We start from the raw sequence: 17,021 nt of genomic DNA on the forward strand, positions 1-17,021 counted from the left end.
TTAACTTTTTAACTGAGTTCTTAAATAAACATCAGGTACAAATAGATTCTTTCGGACACTTGAAAACAATTGCTGAATTGCTGTACGTTCATGATTTCAGATCAAACTAAGAACTGTGTCAAACCTTCTTAATGACAGTCAGTTTCCTCTGTCTGCCCTATGATGATACATGCAACATTTGTGAATAATATGGTGCTTCTTTCTGACATGTTAATCCTTACTTCATTTTACTATGTTCACAAATACTAACACAATAGTTAAGAAGCTTGGAAGAAGCAGGAGAGACTTCCAGAACATACTGGAACAAATGAGACCAGTAAGCAATTACATAAATTTTATTGGAGACACGAGTATGATCACCTGCATCCAGAAATTCAGGAAGGAAGTTAAGCAAGTATTAAGTGAACACCTGTTTGAGAAGGTTGTGGAGCCTAATAGCAAAGTGTGTGGACTCTGTGTCCTGCAGACCTGCGTTTTGAATTCTGACCCCATGGAGTATTCCCGAGTGCAGTGTATTTAACCTTCTTTTATAGGCCCTCATCTCCAAAATCTGGTTCGTAAATGCACCTACTTCTGAATTTGCTGTGTGTGTAAACTCTTCCATGCATCTAAACAAAACACATCGGACACAGTGTGTGTCCCAGTGCAAGCAGCCCAAGTGGTGGCTATTCCTGTTACTTCATGGTCTACATGATACAAAGAGCCCTGGATTTCCTTTAGGACCCCGTCACAGTTCATTCCTTTGTAAAGTACTTAACTAAGTACTTAATAGATTTTATGGAAAGGACTTTGTTTCATGTCCAAATGAGAAAGTAATACAAGGATGTAAAAATGCAAGAATACAAATTTAAGTGTTATCTTTGAATGTGAAAATACTGCTCATTAATATTAATCTCTGATGTATGTAGCCTTTTAGAAAGTGGTCAGGCTTTTACCCCGGGGCTAGCTTATGTAAAACCCAAAACTATTTCTATATTGCCTCAAAAATATGCAAGACTTTTTTTTGCTTGAAAATAACCCGTATAGGGGATTCTGGGAAGATGGCGGCGTAGGAGGACGCTGGGCTCACCGCGCGTCCTGCTGATCACTTAGATTCCACCTACACCTGCCTAAATAACCCAGAAAACCGCCAGAGGATTAGCAGAACAGAGTCACCGGACCCAAGTGCAGACGAGAGGCCCACGGAAGAGGGTAGGAAGGGCGGCGAGGCGGTGCGCGCTCCACGGACTGGCGGGAGGGAGCCGGGGCGGAGGGGCGGCTCGCCGGCCAAGCAGAGCCCCCGAGTCCGGCTGGCAAAAGCGGAGGGGCCTGACGGACTGTGTTCCGACAGCAAGCGCGACTTAGCGTCTGGGAGGTCATAAGTTAACAGCTCTGCTCGGAAAGCGGGAAGGCCGGAGGACAAAGGGAGGGTGAGCTGCGGAGCCCCCGGACGACAGAGCTCAGTTTGGCGGGGAACAAAGGCGCTCGCCAGCGCCATCTCCCCCGCCCATCCCCCAGCCAAAATCCCAAAGGGAACCGGTTCCGGCCAGGGAAATTGCTCGCTCCGCGCAAACACCCAACTCTGTGCTTCTGCGGAGCCAAACCTCCGGCAGCGGATCTGACTCCCTCCGGCTGCCACAGGGCCCCTCCTGAAGCGGATCACCTAAGGAGAAGCGAGCTAAGCCTGCCCCCCCTGCCGCCGTGCACCTTGCCTTCCCACCCCAGCTAATACGCCAGATCCCCAGCATCACAAGCCTGGCAGTGTGCAAGTAGCCCGGACGGGCCACGCCACCCCACAGTGAATCCCGGCCCTAGGAGAGGGGAAGAGAAGGCACACACCAGTCTGACTGTGGCCCCAGCGGTGGGCTGGGGGCAGACATCAGGACTGACTGCGGCCCCGCCCACCAACTCCAGTTATACACCACAGCACAGGGGAAGTGCCCTGCAGGTCCTCACCACACCAGGGACTATCCAAAATGACCAAGCGGAAGAATTCCCCTCAGAAGAATCTCCAGGAAATAACAACAGCTAATGAGCTGATCAAAAAGGATTTAAATAATATAACAGAAAGTGAATTTAGAATAATAGTCATAAAATTAATCGCTGGGCTGGAAAACAGCATACAGGACAGCAGAGAATCTCTTGCTACAGACATCAGGGGACTAAGGAACAGTCACGAGGAGCTGAAAAACGCTTTAAAGGAAATGGAAAACAAAATGCAAACCACCACGGCTCGGATGGAAGAGGCAGAGGAGAGAATAGGTGAACTAGAAGATAAAGTTATGGAAAAAGAGGAAGCTGAGAAAAAGAGAGATAAAAAAATCCAGGAGTATGAGGGGAAAATTAGAGAACTAAGTGATACACTAAAAAGAAATAATATACGCATAATTGGTATCCCAGAGGAGGAAGAGAGAGGGAAAGGTGCTGAAGGGGTACTTGAAGAAATAATAGCTGAGAACTTCCCTGAACTGGGGAAGGAAAAAGGCATTGAAATCCAAGAGGCACAGAGAACTCCCTTCAGACGTAACTTGAATCGATCTTCTGCACGACATATCATAGTGAAACTGGCAAAATACAAGGATAAAGAGAAAATTCTGAAAGCAGCAAGGGGTAAACGTGCCCTCACATATAAAGGGAGACCTATAAGACTCGTGACTGATCTCTCTTTTGAAACTTGGCAGGCCAGAAAGAATTGGCACGAGATTTTCAGGGTGCTAGATAGCAAAAATATGCAGCCGAGAATCCTTTATCCAGCAAGTCTGTCATTTAGAATAGAAGGAGAGATAAAGGTCTTCCCAAACAAACAAAAACTGAAGGAATTTGTCACCACTAAACCAGCCCTACAAGAGATCCTAAGGGGGACCCTGTGAGACAAAGTACCAGAGACATCATTACAAGCATAAAACATACAGACATCACAATGACTCTAAACCCGTATCTTTCTATAATAACACTGAATGTAAACGGATTAAATGCGCCAACCAAAAGACATAGGGTATCAGAATGGATAAAAAAACAAGACCCATCTATTTGCTGTCTACAAGAGACTCATTTTAGACCTGAGGACACCTTTAGATTCAGAGTGAGGGGATGGAGAACTATTTATCATGCTACTGGAAGCCAGAAGAAAGCTGGAGTAGCCATACTTATATCAGACAAACTAGACTTTAAATTAAAGGCTGTAACAAGAGATGAAGAAGGACATTATATAATAGTTACAGGGTCTATCCATCAGGAAGAGCTAACAATTATAAATGTCTATGCGCCGAATACCGGAGCCCCCAAATATATAAAACAATTACTCATAAACAGAAGCAACCTTATTGATAAGAATGTGGTAATTGCAGGGGACTTTAACACCCCACTTACAGAAATGGATAGATCATCTAGACACACAGTCAATAAAGAAACAAGGGCCCTGAATGAGACACTGGATCAGATGGACTTGACAGATATATTTAGAACTCTGCATCCCAAAGCAACAGAATATACTTTCTTCTCGAGTGCACATGGAACATTCTCCAAGATAGATCATATACTGGGTCACAAAACAGCCCTTCATAAGTTTACAAGAATTGAAATTATACCATGCATACTTTCAGACCACAATGCTATGAAGCTTGAAATCAACCACAGGAAAAAGTCTGGAAAACCTCCAAAAGCATGGAGGTTAAAGAACACCCTACTAACGAATGAGTGGGTCAACCAGGCAATTAGAGAAGAAATCAAAAAATATATGGAAACAAACGAAAATGAAAATACAACAATCCAAACGCTTTGGGACGCAGCGAAGGCAGTCCTGAGAGGAAAATACATTGCAATCCAGGCCTATCTCAAGAAACAAGAAAAATCCCAAATACAAAATCTAACAGCACACCTAAAGGAAATAGAAGCAGAACAGCAAAGGCAGCCTAAACCCAGCAGAAGAAGAGAAATAATAAAGATCAGAGCAGAAATAAACAATATAGAATCTAAAAAAACTGTAGAGCAGATCAACGAAACCAAGAGTTGGTTTTTTGAAAAAATAAACAAAATTGACAAACCTCTAGCCAGGCTTCTCAAAAAGAAAAGGGAGATGACCCAAATAGATAAAATCATGAATGAAAATGGAATGATTACAACCAATCCCTCAGAGATACAAACAATTATCAGGGAATACTATGAAAAATTATATGCCAACAAATTGGACAACCTGGAAGAAATGGACAAATTCCTAAACACCCACACTCTTCCAAAACTCAATCAGGAGGAAATAGAAAGCTTGAACAGACCCATAACCAGCGAAGAAATTGAATCGGTTATCAAAAATCTCCCAACAAATAAGAGTCCAGGACCAGATGGCTTCCCAGGGGAGTTCTACCAGACGTTTAAAGCAGAGATAATACCTATCCTTCTCAAGCTATTCCAAGAAATAGAAAGGGAAGGAAAACTTCCAGACTCATTCTATGAAGCCAGTATTACTTTGATTCCTAAACCAGACAGAGACCCAGTAAAAAAAGAGAACTACAGGCCAATATCCCTGATGAATATGGATGCAAAAATTCTCAATAAGATACTAGCAAATCGAATTCAACAGCATATAAAAAGAATTATTCACCATGATCAAGTGGGATTCATTCCTGGGATGCAGGGCTGGTTCATCATTCGCAAATCAATCAACGTGATACATCACATTAACAAAAAAAAAGAGAAGAACCATATGATCCTGTCAATCGATGCAGAAAAGGCCTTTGACAAAATCCAGCACCCTTTCTTAATAAAAACCCTTGAGAAAGTCGGGATAGAAGGAACATACTTAAAGATCATAAAAGCCATTTATGAAAAGCCCACAGCTAACATCATCCTCAACGGGGAAAAACTGAGAGCTTTTTCCCTGAGATCAGGAACACGACAGGGATGCCCACTCTCACCGTTGTTGTTTAACATAGTGCTGGAAGTTCTAGCATCAGCAATCAGACAACAAAAGGAAATCAAAGGCATCAAAATTGGCAAAGATGAAGTCAAGCTTTCGCTTTTTGCAGATGACATGATATTATACATGGAAAATCCGATAGACTCCACCAAAAGTCTGCTAGAACTGATACATGAATTCAGCAAAGTTGCAGGATACAAAATCAATGTCCAGAAATCAGTTGCATTCTTATACACTAACAATGAAGCAACAGAAAGACAAATAAAGAAACTGATCCCATTTACAATTGCACCAAGAAGCATAAAATACCTAGGAATAAATCTAACCAAAGATGTAAAGGATCTGTATGCTGAAAACTATAGAAAGCTTATGAAGGCAATTGAAGAAGATTTAAAGAAATGGAAAGACATTCCCTGCTCATGGATTGGAAAAATAAATATTGTCAAAATGTCAATACTACCCAAAGCTATCTACACATTCAATGCAATCCCAATCAAAATTGCACCAGCATTCTTCTCGAAACTAGAACATGCAATCCTAAAATTCATATGGAACCACAAAAGGCCCCGAATAGCCAAAGGAATTTTGAAGAAGAAGACCAAAGCAGGAGGCATCACAATCCCAGACTTCAGCCTCTACTACAAAGCTGTAATCATCAAGACAGCATGGTATTGGCACAAAAACAGACACACAGACCAATGGAATAGAATAGAAACCCCAGAACTAGACCCACAAACATATGGCCAACTCATCTTTGACAAAGCAGGAAAGAACATCCAATGGAAAAAAGACAGCCTCTTTAACAAATGGTGCTGGGAGAACTGGACAGCAACATGCAGAAGGTTGAAACTAGACCACTTTCTCACACCATTTACAAAAATAAACTCAAAATGGATAAAGGACCTAAATGTGAGACAGGAAACCATCAGAACCTTAGAGGAGAAAGCAGGAAAAGACCTCTCTGACCTCAGCCGTAGCAATCTCTTACTCGACACATCCCCAAAGGCAAGGGAATTAAAAGCAAAAGTGAATTACTGGGACCTTATGAAGATAAAAAGCTTCTGCACAGCAAAGGAAACAACCAACAAAACTAAAAGGCAACCAACGGAATGGGAAAAGATATTTGCAAATGACATATCGGACAAAGGGCTAGTATCTAAAATCTATAAAGAGCTCACCAAACTCCACACACGAAAAACAAATAACCCAGTGAAGAAATGGGCAGAAAACATGAATAGACACTTCTCTAAAGAAGACATCCAGATGGCCAACAGGCACATGAAAAGATGTTCAGCGTCGCTCCTTATCAGGGAAATACAAATCAAAACCACACTCAGGTATCACCTCACGCCAGTCAGAGTGGCCAAAATGAACAAATCAGGAGACTATAGATGCTGGAGAGGATGTGGAGAAACGGGAACCCTCTTGCACTGTTGGTGGGAATGCAAATTGGTGCAGCCGCTCTGGAAAGCAGTGTGGAGGTTCCTCAGAAAATTAAAAATAGACCTACCCTATGACCCAGCAATAGCACTGCTAGGAATTTATCCAAGGGATACAGGAGTACTGATGCATAGGGGCACTTGTACCCCAATGTTCATAGCAGCACTCTCAACAATAGCCAAATTATGGAAAGAGCCTAAATGTCCATCAACTGATGAATGGATAAAGAAATTGTGGTTTATATACACAATGGAATACTACGTGGCAATGAGAAAAAATGAAATATGGCCTTTTGTAGCAACGTGGATGGAACTGGAGAGTGTGATGCTAAGTGAAATAAGCCATACAGAGAAAGACAGATACCATATGGTTTCACTCTTATGTGGATCCTGAGAAACTTAACAGGAACCCATGGGGGAGGGGAAGGAAAAAAAAAAAAAAAAAAAAAAAAAAAAGGACGTTAGAGTGGGAGAGAGCCAAAGCATAAGAGACTGTTAAAAACTGAGAACAAACTGAGGGTTGATGGGGGGTGGAAGGGAGGGGCGGGTGGGTGATGGGTATTGAGGAGGGCACCTTTTGGGATGAGCACTGGGTGTTGTATGGAAACCAATTTGTCAATAAACTTCATATAAAAAAAAAAAAAAAAAAAAAAAAGAAAAGAACCCGTATATATTCCCTTTACGATAAAACCAGTAACATTGATAAAACCATGTAAATTAATTTTAGAAGGTGACAGTCCCACTAGAAGAGAGGCTCAACATAAAATGGTGTTCCATCTGTATCCCTATTCTTTTTTGAACCCCTCCTCCCCAATGTCGTGGCCACTCCCCGATGGTATATTGTGAAGTTGCCAAATGTACAACCAGGCAGTATCATTAACATCAGAAAAATCGGCTCATTGCCAACTAAGAAAACTCCCAAAGCCTTCTTTTTATCTCCTTTTTAAATTTGCCTGCTTATTAATACCCCTCATTGTTCCCAAAAGAGCTGGAGAAGACTATTCTAAAATGCGTCTTCAACAATTTTCTCTGTTCTGCAGGTTGGTTACTGGAATGATATGGATAAATTAGTCTTGATTCAGGACGTGCCCACTCTTGGCAATGACACAGCAGCTATTGAGAACAGAACAGTGGTTGTAACCACAATTATGGTAAGTTTTGGTCTATGCTTTATGCTGTTCCGTCTTGTCCACAGGCAGATTTGATTCCCCAGCCATGGGGAACAGGGTGAGCGCTGCATCATACGTGTGGTGGCATGGGTCATGGGTCACATGATCCACGGGAGTCCGTTGAGGGCCCTGAATAGGTTTGTCCTGAGCTTTGAGTACACTCGGTACTTTCATTTGTATTATTTTTTTTTGCACTGTTGTTCTTGGAAAAATGCTCAGATGTTAACAATTGAAACTGTCACACTCTAGTTAGAAATGGATGAAATGCTAACATTCCAAAGGACACAAGAATGAACATGAGAAAAGCAGCAGCCAATCACAGAAAAATATCTGGTAGTAAACACCATATTACTGTTGTTACTGTTTTTTTTAAACATCAATGTAATAATAGTTAATAGTGTTCAAATGGATAATTTTCAAGTAGTTTAATCATTGGATAGTGATTTGCATTGTCTGTTTATAATAGTGGGGATATGAATGTAAAGATTTTAATGAGCATGTTTTATAGAACTAAATGCTTTCAAAATTTTATTTTATATTTAATTTTCACGTGGAAAGGGTGTTTTGCACCGATTATTTTTCTCATTGACCACTGACACATACGCAGTATAATTTTTGGACTTCTCTTAAGATTTAAGAAAAATACGACTGCTCCATTCCACCACATCATAAAATGAAAAATACTCCAAGTTTTAAGGACATTTTCTCAAAGCCATCCTAATGAAAATACCTTTTAAATAATAGAGAATATCTGGTATATTCTTCTCCCCTAAAGTCAAGCCTGCCCTTTAGAGTCAATGCTGGTCAAAGGAGATGAACAGTCGGTGACCTATATCCTCAGCTCACTGTCTCGTTAGGCAGAACACATTTTTAATAATTCATGAAGCCCTTCCTCTAAATAAAGTGGAAGTATTTTATGTTATTTAACTCTTAGCTTATGTAACTTTAGTTTTTAGTAACTTCAAGTTATTTCCAAAACTCTTGGCCCTGAGGTCAAAGCGTGAGAAAATGCCAGAGAGAAAGCAGCCTCCGTGTGCTGGGATTCGTTTTCTCTGTGTTGCATCACCAGCTAGCAGTTTACTGTTAATCTGCCAAGCCTTGATTGAAGGTTGATGATTTTAGAATGCAAACCGACTTACAGCAGTTTTTTTGTAAGAGTGCAAAATATACACCTTCTAATTAATTGTGTAACAGTTGCATGGGACTTGAAAAGCAGTATATAATATATATAGTATATATATGTATATATATATATATATATACACGTCTAAATTTCTTTTCCTAAAAAAGACACAGTAATGGAAAGTCGTACTTCAGTACAGTCCTCCTCTTTTCAGCCTCTGATGAAGAATCCTATTTTAAGAAATTGATCAAGAAGGAAATGAGTTCCACGCTGTTCGACCATTCCTAACTAAGGCTCACGTCTTGTTCTCCTGTGTAGTAGATTTAAGCTAATTTTTCATGTGGGATTCTTCTTGGATGACCAGCTCTGGACTACCAGAAAAAATTTTTTTTTAAGTTCTGTGACTTTTCCGAGATACTAGAACAAAAGAAGAATTAATCCTCTTTCTCAAGAAAATCCGTAGATGTCGAAAAAGAATCACTCAGTAATTTTGACCTATCAATTCCCCTATCTTGAAACGAGGGCATTGTACAGAAAGGTGGAATTCTGTCACTTCTAATTCCAAGTGAAGGTCTTCTAAACGTAAATATCTCTGAGTTTGTGTGCTTGTTTTCTGAGTATACACAGCTGTTTTCTTTAAAGGTTCTCTGAAATCTTGCCTGTTCTATGTGAAATAAAGTGTTTTCATGTGCATTATAGGTATAATGTAGACAGTCTCCTTTTCGTCCATGTTATTAAAGGCACGGGAGATCTAATTCTTGAAACCAGAATATTGAATCACCTTGCAAGCATGGCTCATTTTCAGGAAGCATGCTACCAAAACATAAGTTACAGTGATTGAGATTCAGTGGTTTCTTATATACGTAAAGAATATTCTGTAAAGTTAACTGTTGTTTGACAGTGATATCAATATTTTTGCTATTAAAACAGTGCAATACTCGTATTTGTCTTTTGTATAAAAATGTAATCTTCCTATAGTAATACCTCTGGGCTGTGCAATTGCATAATGATTCGGTAATTTAAAAACATCCCAGAATCTTTTCCCTCAAAGTGTTCCTTGTGTGTGCTCTTGTTGAAAATGGTCACCCGGGACCTATGACCACTCCACCATCTCGTTCATTTTGAACAAAATATGATTCCTTGTAGATGAATGAGATATTGGCACCAACATGTAAAAATCTCCCAAATTCAACTGAGAACTCCCAACACAGATGGCACTGGTTAGACACTGTAACGTGCACGAGACACGTACCCAGACACGGAAGGTTGAGAGTGTTGTGGCCCTGGAAATCATTCGTTTTGATCAAAACTGATATGGCGTTGCTGTTCTCCCATTTGTCTTTCCTTTGTGTATGTTGTTATTTATGTGTCAATACATTGTAATGATACATGCTGTTAAATAAAATTGATTGAGAAATTCATTTATTCATCCACAAATATTTATTAAGCTGGGTACGGGATATGCTGCACAACAAAACAGACAAAACCCTGCACTCAGATGAGTTGATATTCTAGTGAGAGAAAGCAGACAACAGGCAGTAGATGAGTATCTTAGATCTCATGCTCAAGTAAAGTGTGGCTTCCGCTTTTTGAACTGGTAAAATTTGTTTTTTTTCCCCTTAGAACCGTGTTGTATATCTAGAGTGGGGTCTCCGTTTGAATGGCTTGTTCCACCTGAATATAGTCATGCTGACAGCACCTTAGCTGAACGTGCATGAAATGTAAACTTGGTAGTGCCCTCCCATGAGGGTCAGGACTACAGAGTTGGAAGGTCTGAAGTTTTGAGTTCAGATGCCCACTGTTTTCTGTCAGCCTTAGTGACCAAAACTTATAAAAATTTTATAAAGTCTGTAATTGTATATGAGACTCTGAGCCCTCCTACCTTTCTGAATTCTAAGTAACAATTCCTGTCAACAACCCAAGAAAGCCAGGTCTGCACCATGTGGTTTGAGGACGCGCGGTTGAGGAAAAGGCATTAGTGCCGTAGAGAAGAGCAAGAATGGTGGTTCCGTCTGTGATCTCACTACTCGGGCTGCGGAACTCTCCGGAAAAGGAGAGATAAAGCGGTATTTCAGCCGAGCCCATTTCCCCCTGCATGTTCACTTCTGAAGCTAAACAATGCTTATGATGCATGACTCAGCTTAGAAGGTATTTCTTACCGTCTTGTGAACGTAACAAACCTTGAGGAAGATTGTGCATACGTACATCCAGATTTATTCACTACAGCATCAGAATTATGTTACAAACCTGAAAGCAGTTTTACTTATCACACATGATCTTTCCAGAGGTTACTCTGTTATACCTTTTGTTAGATGTTTCGTATTTTCTCTAGGATTTTATAGATACGCACTGTCTATATACATGTGCACATATAACAGTACACACGTATTTTATATAATATATGCACATGTACATAGACCTATGCACTAAAACATAGACGTATTTATTCTCTCCCTTGTACTAAATACTAACTTCCCCATACATATGCCTGCCTCTGAAGGGCTTAGCACTCGGTTGGTTTTGAAATACCTTATTTTGAACGAACTTAAAATCGTGCAGCCATCCAATTTATTCATTTTTTTCTGAATTGAATAATAACCTTTTAATTCCCACCTTTAAGAATTTTACCCATGGGATCAATTATCTACATCCATTAATATTCTTCAGGGAAAAGGAAATATCACGTAGCAACTGACTTTGGTTGATAGTACTGATTTTATTGTTTTAACTCTTTTCAACAGTGCTTGTAATGTTTATATTCATGATGTTTAGAAAATCTTAAAAACGTTCTAATAAGTATCTCTTTCAACAGTTTTACTTCTACTAAATACAAATAACCCCCAAAATTTTTCTCAGTAGGAAAATACTTTATCGATTGAAAATCATCTTAATTCATTTACACAAACATTTTCATAAGCAAGCCCTGATGTAGCAGTTTTAGACAGGGATTGATTTCTTTCCTGAAATAGCAGAGCAGATGTAGAACACTACCCATTATGGAAATTGTAGTCATAAACTCATAATCACTAAGAAGTAATGCATTTAAAATAACTTCTGAGGAATTACTGTCCCAAAGAGCACAGTAGTTGATAATAAAGATGGAAGGTTATACTCTTAAGGCAGAACTAAGTGGTTATATTCTGCTTGTCTGATCTTTCCGTTTTTATTCACAGTTCAATACCCGGGACTCCATAAGGCTGCATATCAAAGACGCCCCACAAATCCCCCTTAATGACTAACCAGGACTCTATTTTCTTTTCTATTGAGAAGATTTGGTGTTTTCTTCAGGCATAGTAGCCCCCAAAACCTTGTATTAAATCCTCCGCAAGTATGCAGGGTAGAAGGGCTACATGTGGGCAAATTGTCAGATTGGGTTGGTGCAAAGGACGAGGTTGGGAGAGTGTTGAAGATCTGCTACTCATGTGGACTTAATATGAAAGAAAAGCAAAATGAGACCCTCGCAAAGAAGCTGGGTTGAGCTGAGCAACCGGGAGATCTTTTGTTCAAGAAAAGCCTCGCTTTTCTCTCCACCTGTTCTCCCACCTTCCTGAGGGTGATCATCTTGTTTCTCTCACACTGGAGCACCGCACACCTGAATCTCAGTACCTGTGCATGCCCCTACCTGTGCAAAAAGTCTCGCTAAATCTCTAGTCAACATCTTCAGTACGCTGAAGGTCTTCCAGTCTTTGTTGGCTTGTTTGGCAGGAGCTCAAAGACCCTGACAGGCCCGTTCTGTCCAAAAAGGGAACTGAAAAAAGAAAAAAGAAAGCTAGGTATTTTTTTACTTAGATTTGCACGTGTGTGTTTCAGAAGAGATAGCCTAGCACTTAATAGTCACTTTCCTTTTGAAGACCTGAATCAGGAATTCTAATATAATTACTTTGCCCTGATACTCCTGTTTAGGGGGCACAATTCCACCAGGAAATCTTCAGATTTATTGAGTGCCTTATACGTACCAGACAATAGGAGGAGATAAGGGGAGGTTTTATCTACACTGTGTACTTATAATTTCATATAAAGTATTTCATTCACTCACAGTACAGAAATCCACATCCTTACTTACACCTGTCCCCTCTTTAGTTAAATCACAAATCTCAAGTAGCTGCACACACCTTGACAGATGCAGTAAGAGCTTCAACAATTTCCATATACTTCAAAATAGAGATTCAGATCCCACTTCTGCTACTTCTGTGAAATGGAATGATTTGCTTACCCTCTCTGAGCCTCAAATTCTCTGCCTGAGAAGTGGGAAGTGCCTGTCTCAAAATATCAATGTGAAAAGTAAATGAAAGGTACAGTTAAAGAACTTCGCATTATTTCTTCGCATGTACTAAGTAAGTCGGAGCTACTAATATTTTTCGCAACTATATATATATATTTTTTACATTTTTATTTATTTTTGAGAGACAGAGCACAAGTGGGGGAGGGGCAGAGAGAAAATGAGACACAGAATCCGAAGAAGGCTCCAGGCTCTGAGCTGTCAGCACAGAGCCTGATGCGGGGCTCGAACTCAGAAACTGTGAGATCATGACCTGAGCTGAAGTCAGATGCTTAACCGACTGAGCCACCCAGGCGCCCCATTCACGACTATATTTTATCATTGTCCTCCACCACCTTTTTACAAAGAATTACAATCTTAATCACAAGAGGACAAGAGGAATATTTTATTTATTTTTGCCCTCCTCGTTCCCACTGCCTGGCACGCAGTGGGTGCTTAATAAATGTTTGAGTACACAGTAGAAACACAGCTTTTCCTAAAGCAACTTGCTCACTATATAATGTAGAGGGAATTTAGCAGCACAGATGTGATTACCAGCTAGAGAATCATGTGCACATGAACTGATACGGTCATATATGTATATGAAGGCTAAAATACTTAAGTGTTCAAGTATTGCAGACACTTTAGAATTGAACTTCAACCTTAGCACCACATGGGAGCCATAGCGGTACAACTTTTGAAAACTCTTAAGTGTGTTCTACTAAAAGTTATAAGTGGTAACCATGAAGCAATTTCAGGTGTATTTTATAAATGTGTAATTCTTGATTTTCTCTACATATTCTCCCATGTTTTAATTAGCTGTCACAAGAAAAAAAAAAGGAAAGTATTAGCTCCTTGTAGCTACCAATATTTTATAAACTCTCTTAGAAATTAACACTGCTCTGCAACAACTCACCAATTTTCATAACCACATTTATAATTTAATTAAATTATACAGGAGAATGTTTTCTGTAAGCTACCAAACCGTTTTCATCTATCTAAAGAAGAGACAATTAGTTGCCTTAATTTTATAGGTAGAGAAAGTTTCTTCACCCAAGTCCAGTGTTAAATTATTCATTAATTACAAAGAGGCAGGAGATTTCTGGGTCCCTTGACTATGTCAACATAAGGCAGTAGTATTCAAGGACGAAGCCTAGACAATTGCCCACAGGAGAGTTACTTAGGGCATCTCTGAGAGAAAATTACGGACCATGTCATTTACATTTTTATTAAATTTTCAAAAGTAGTTTCCAAGTTTGCAAAGTCCTTAAAAATCAGAAGTAGTATAGAAACTGCCATGTTATGCAAGGTGAAATACCATCTATCGCCGAGTCACAAGAGCCACGTTCAACTTTGCTAGTTAACACGCTGGCTGAGGGAGAAGAAAAGAGTTGTGTGAAAACTACTCCGTGACTGTTACAGTACAATGTTATAAATCCATGATTTCCATGACATTGTGGCCAAAAGCAGTCACTTCTTGTCTGCATATGGCTAAAAAGTCTAAAAAATCAGGTGTGACCAGCACACCTCAGCTATGTTCACCACACCTGTCTTTTGGTGGCTTTAGTCTTCATTTATAAAATCAGGTGTTTGTTAGTTTATCTCTCTAGTTCATGGCCTTCAAATCATTTGGTTTAGGGGTGTGTGTGTGTGTGTGTGTGTATGAATTGAAAACTGTCTACTATTATTAGCCACCAGTAAACTTTTTCATATTATAAGGGTTTTCACAGTCATTCTTCATCCTGTTTTCTTACTTGCTTCAAAAACTAAATGGGAATATGACTTGAAGGGCGTGATTGTCATATTGGGGGGTGGGGAATTATTAGTTTTCATCGGAGACATATTTTAGAATAGAATAAAATTTCATGGACCACACGACCCTAATTAAACTCTAATGAAAGCAAAATTATTGGACAATGTTAGGAAAGGTGATTTAATGCAAATAAGTATATAAATTTTTTAAGCTCTTAATTCATTTCTTCACTGAACTCGCTAGCACCTGCTCTGAGAGAGGCATCCAGCAAAATGCTAGATAGCAAAGAAAAATCATCTAGCTCTTTTCCCAAAGGAGGTCACAGTTGAATGTGGCCTAAACCAGATGCAGAATATGGAGACCTGTGACCTTGACTAACTACTAAATGGTCTCTAACTTCATGAGATATTTTAGAATACTAATCCCATTGCCAAAGATGACAGTTTATGCCTGTCTCGACAATTATTAATGTTTATTTTTCCTGTCACAGTGCTAGATATTTAACAGTCACTCAGTAGAAAACTGTTTTAAAGATTTCACTTTCAGTATCCAATATAAAGCCATCGAATATACTTGTAAGCATATTTCTCTATTCATCCTTTATTACTGATTTCTCGCCACACAAAACCAATGTGTGTACTAATACTAAATACAGTCATTTTGTCAACTTCTGCGGTTGAAAAGTTTAAGACTTTGCTATGTTTTAATATTTTCCCCCTTTACAGTTCTACTTCTCTCATTATAGGAATCCCCATATGTTATGTACAAGAAAAATCACGAAATGTTTGAAGGAAATGACAAGTATGAAGGATACTGTGTAGATTTGGCATCTGAAATTGCAAAACATATTGGTATCAAGTATAAAATTGCCATTGTCCCTGATGGAAAATATGGAGCGAGGGACGCAGACACAAAAATCTGGAATGGGATGGTAGGAGAACTTGTTTATGGGGTAAGCAAATCAACTTACTGAAGAATTTACTTACATAAACCTGAAACTTTTTTTTTTCCCCGCCCGGGCACATATCTGTTTCTAAAGACCTATTACTGTTTTTAAATTTGCAGTTAACATTCAGAGAGGCATATACGATGTTCAGACGTTTCTCTAGTTCGTTATGGTGCCATTCCCAAATAATGAGAGAAGTTAATACCTCATAACTTCAAAATCTAGAAAGATAAAAAATTTAGAATATGATGTCCTATTTAAAAAAAAAAAGTGGTGACTTCAGTACCTGTGATGATTATTCTCTTGCCTGATGTTGTTCTGTCATAGCTATGTTGTTTTAAGAACCGCACAACAAATCTTTTATTTATGTTACTTGGTGATTGAAGGGAGAGATTTCCTTCAACAGCATAAACTAAGACCTTATTTTAAGTAGTTCTCTGTATCCCCATTGCTTGTACTTACTGGTAAATATCTTTTGTGTAATTTGGTGAAGCAATCATGAAATTACTTTAGCATCTATAAAATATTCACAGTCCTGCTGAACATAGTAAATTTAAACTTTGTGCAGTGGCATCATTTTTTTCGATGTAGCAAAACAAAAAAAGCTAGAACATACTTCATAGCGGGCCTCATGTGAAAACAGGTGGAGGGAGCCCTTCCCTGTGAGTTCACCATATACGAAGTACACACAGTTTATCGCCAAGGGCATACTCTGTGTAGACATTCCTGCCTTACTCAGAACAAGATCAGTTTCTTCAGCTGTCCCTGCAAAGGATCGAAATGAAACCAGTGGTTACCAAGTGCTGGTGATGCGTGATCCTACCAAAGTCCAGAAACCAACCCGAGAGCTCGCAGCAAGCTGTGTCTACCTGAGGTGTACTCAGAAATTTCCTAGAAGACAATTCATATTTCACAGACTTCTCCTTCAGAGCACACCCTGTCTGATTCACCCTCACAAGATGCCTTTGAGATAATTGCATGAGAGCCATCCTTCCCTAGACGAGAATAATGATGGAACGATTGAGGACATAACCGAGGTCTATTGAGGGGCCCCGTTCCCAAGCCTGAACTGCAATCCACTAGTCACGATTCTGCGCCCTGCACATCACACCATGCAGCGACCAACTTTCTGCAACCAGTCCAGGCCTGTGGCTGTCCCCTCAGCAGAAGAGGAAATTGTTTGGCATTAAAGAGCAATCAGTTAGTTTTATATCCATTTATAAGAACTATTGACCAGTGAGGTGCCCTAAGTGAAGGTGAAAAAAATTGGCAGTTTTAAAGAATCAAAAAAGTATTTTACCACAGGGCTCATCAGCGGTTTGATAGTGAGCTTCAAGCTCGAAAGAAAAAGGATCCCTAAACCAGGTGTTCCTTGGTAATTTTTTAGACGGTTGGTAATATTTTTAACTTTTGATACAATAAGTAGATTTTAAGTATAAACA

At 39.5% G+C, this 17,021-nt stretch overlaps 1 protein-coding gene across 5 annotated transcripts in view; it reads left to right on the forward strand.

Moving 5' to 3' along the window:
• The window catches only part of GRIA4 (glutamate ionotropic receptor AMPA type subunit 4), a 408,729-nt gene that overhangs the window by 339,112 nt on the left and 52,596 nt on the right, over positions 1–17,021 (forward strand). For 4 of the 5 annotated variants that reach the window (XM_030332393.1, XM_032594963.1, XM_030332394.1 and 1 more), the window contains exons 9-10: positions 7,371–7,481; positions 15,379–15,585. In XM_030332393.1, the coding sequence (XP_030188253.1) occupies positions 7,371–7,481; positions 15,379–15,585 (318 nt within the window). Of the gene's footprint in view, positions 1–7,370; positions 7,482–8,836; positions 10,032–15,378; positions 15,586–17,021 lie in introns of those variants that run through there. The other variant, XM_030332403.1, reaches the window with a different exon arrangement.

The sequence above is a fragment of the Lynx canadensis genome, chromosome D1, assembly GCF_007474595.2.
Source record: "Lynx canadensis isolate LIC74 chromosome D1, mLynCan4.pri.v2, whole genome shotgun sequence".
Taxonomy (NCBI): Eukaryota; Metazoa; Chordata; class Mammalia; order Carnivora; family Felidae; genus Lynx; species Lynx canadensis.